This window comes from Clupea harengus, chromosome 2 (assembly GCF_900700415.2).
Source record: "Clupea harengus chromosome 2, Ch_v2.0.2, whole genome shotgun sequence".
Lineage (NCBI taxonomy): Eukaryota > Metazoa > Chordata > Actinopteri > Clupeiformes > Clupeidae > Clupea > Clupea harengus.
Window position 1 is genome coordinate 331,523 of NC_045153.1, and position 2,500 is coordinate 334,022.

Sequence of the window (2,500 nt, forward strand, 5' to 3'; positions counted from 1 at the left end):
TAGGAGTCGAATGTGGCATCACAACAACACCAACGTTACAAAGGGCAAGCAGATAGCCAAGTGCATCAGTCAGGCGTGATTTATAATGCTAATTATGAATGATAACTAAATGATATGATTTATTTAGTTACTCTAACACACATAGGACATTCACTTGGTCAGGGCAACCTCCCTCCTGATCCAACCCGTAGGGGGTGGTAAAGAGTTCGCTTACGTGCACATTCTATAACGAAGAAGCCATCTTCACTGCTTTCTGTCATGCGCAGTGCGAGGTCAGATGCAAACATGGCGGCGTCAGAGAAGTCCACAAAGGAGCGTCTTTTATCCACTTTAGATGATCTAGAGGTGTTATCCAGGTCGGTGTGCATTGCTTGTTTCAGTATCATCTTTATATTTGTGTGAATGTATTATTTGTTAAACGATGGAGGTTGGCTCCAAAGTGTCACGCCTCACGGGGTTGCTTCCCGACTTGTTTGACTAGCTGTTTAACTTCCCTTACGTGCTGTTAACGTGAGGGTTACGCTATCAGGCTATTCGCGTCACTAGCTATTATGAGCTGTAAGGTATTGATCTCCCTCTCTCTCTATATATATGCATATAATAATCATAATTGATATGCAAAGCTATGTCGGAAGTTTTATTAAATAACCAGCGCTCGGTAACGTTAAACTCTCCGCTTTTAGAGAGCTGATCGAGATGTTGGCCCTGTCGCGCAGCCAGAAACCACCGCAGTCTGGCGAAGATAATCAGGTAAGGAAGTTTAGTCACTGCCCTGCTTTTCATACTCCGGAACAAATGCCACGAACAAACCTGTGTGTGTGTGTGTGTGTGTGTGTGTGTGTGTGTGTGTGTGTGTGTGTGTGTGTGTGTGTGTGTGTGTGTGTGTGTGTGTGTGCGCGTGTGTGTGTGTGTGCGTGTGTGTCTCTCTGACTGTGTGTGTGTGTGTGTGTGTGTCTCTCTGACTGTGTGTGCGTGCGTGCGTGTGTGTGTGTGTGTGTGTGCGCGTGTGCGTGCGCGTGCGTGCGAGTGTGTGTGTGTATCTGTGTACACGTGTGTGTGTATCTGTGTGTGCGTGCGTGCGTGTGTGTGTGTTATGGGTGTTATGGGTTTGTAACTGTGTGTGTGTGTGTGTGTTATGGATATGTAACTATGTGTGGTGTGTGTTATGGGTTTGTAACTGTGTGTATGTGTGTGTGTGTGTGTGCGTGTGTGTGTGTGTGTGTGTGTGTGTGTGTGTGTGTGTGTGTCTGACTCTGTGTGTGTGCGCGTGTGTGTGTGTGTGTGTGTGTGTGTGTGTGTCTGACTGTGTGTGTGTGTGTGTGTGTGTGTGTGTGTGTGTGTGTGTGTGTGTGTGTGTCTGACTGTGTGTGTGTGTGTGTGTGTGTGTGTGTCTGTGTGCGCGTGTGTGTGTGTCTGACTGTGTGTGTGTACGCGTGTGTGTGTGCATGTGCGTGTGTGTGTGTCTGACTGTGTGTGTGTGTGGTGTGTCTGTGGTGTGTGGTGTGTGTGTGTGTGTATATATATGTGTGTCTGTGTGTGTGTCTGACTGTGTGTGTGTCTGTGTGTGTGTCTGACTGTGTGTGTGTGTGTGTGTGTGTGTGTGTGTCTGACTGTGTGTGTGTGTGTGTGTCTGACTGTGTGTGTGTCTGTGCGTGTGTGCGTGTGTGCGTGTGTGTGTGTGTGTGTGTGTGTGCGTGTGTGCGTGTGTGCGTGCGTGCGTGCGTGCGTGCGTGCGTGCGTGCGTGCGTGCGTGCGTGCGTGTGTGTGTGTGTGTGTGTCTGACTGACTGACTGTGTGTGTGTGTGTGTGTGCAGGTCCTGGAGCTCCTGGTGCAGAGGGACGGGGAGTTCCAGCAGCTGATGCTGCAGGCGGTGGAGCAGGGTCGGCTGCAGCAGGAGATGCTCGGCCTGGACAAGGAGCTGGAGAAGAGAGACAGCGACATCCAGCAGCTCCAGAAGCAACTCAAGGAGGCCGAACACATCCTAGTGAGTGTGTGTGTGTGTGTGTGTGTGTGTGTGTGTGTGTGTGTGTGTGTGTGTGTGTGTGTGTGTGTAAGAGAGCGAGAGACAGCGACATCCAGCAGCTACAGAAACAACTCAAGGAGGCCGAACACATCCTAGTGAGTGTGTGTGTGTGTGTGTGTGTGTGTGTGTGTGAGAGTGTGTGTGTGTGTGTGTGTAAGAGAGCGAGCGAGAGAGAGTACGACATAGAAACAGCTTAAACATACAGAACACATCATGATGGGTGTGAGTGTGTGTGTGTGTGTATGTGAGTGTGAGTGTGTAAGAGAGCGAGCGAGAGAGAGTACGACATACAACAGCTTAAACATACAGAACACATCATGATGGATGTGTGTTTGTGTGTGTGTGTGTGTGTGTGTGATACAAATTCAGCCTGATTTTGACAAGATTTTGTGGTGGATGACACAAGTTCCAGGAACGTCGAACGGGCCATAATAACATCCGTTACCGTTAGAGACAGCCCATAATAACATCCATTA

General features: G+C 49.1%; 1 protein-coding gene across 1 annotated transcript in view; it reads left to right on the forward strand.

Annotated features, from left to right (window-relative positions):
• Nucleotides 1-232: 232 nt before the first annotated feature.
• The window catches only part of med4 (mediator complex subunit 4), a 4,637-nt gene continuing 2,369 nt past the window's right edge, over nucleotides 233-2,500 (forward strand). Inside the window, exons 1-3 of the mRNA XM_031578395.2 lie at nucleotides 233-356; nucleotides 684-750; nucleotides 1,815-1,985. Coding sequence (XP_031434255.1) covers nucleotides 259-356; nucleotides 684-750; nucleotides 1,815-1,985 — 336 coding nt within the window. The 5' untranslated portion in view covers nucleotides 233-258. The remainder of the gene's footprint in view (nucleotides 357-683; nucleotides 751-1,814; nucleotides 1,986-2,500) is intronic.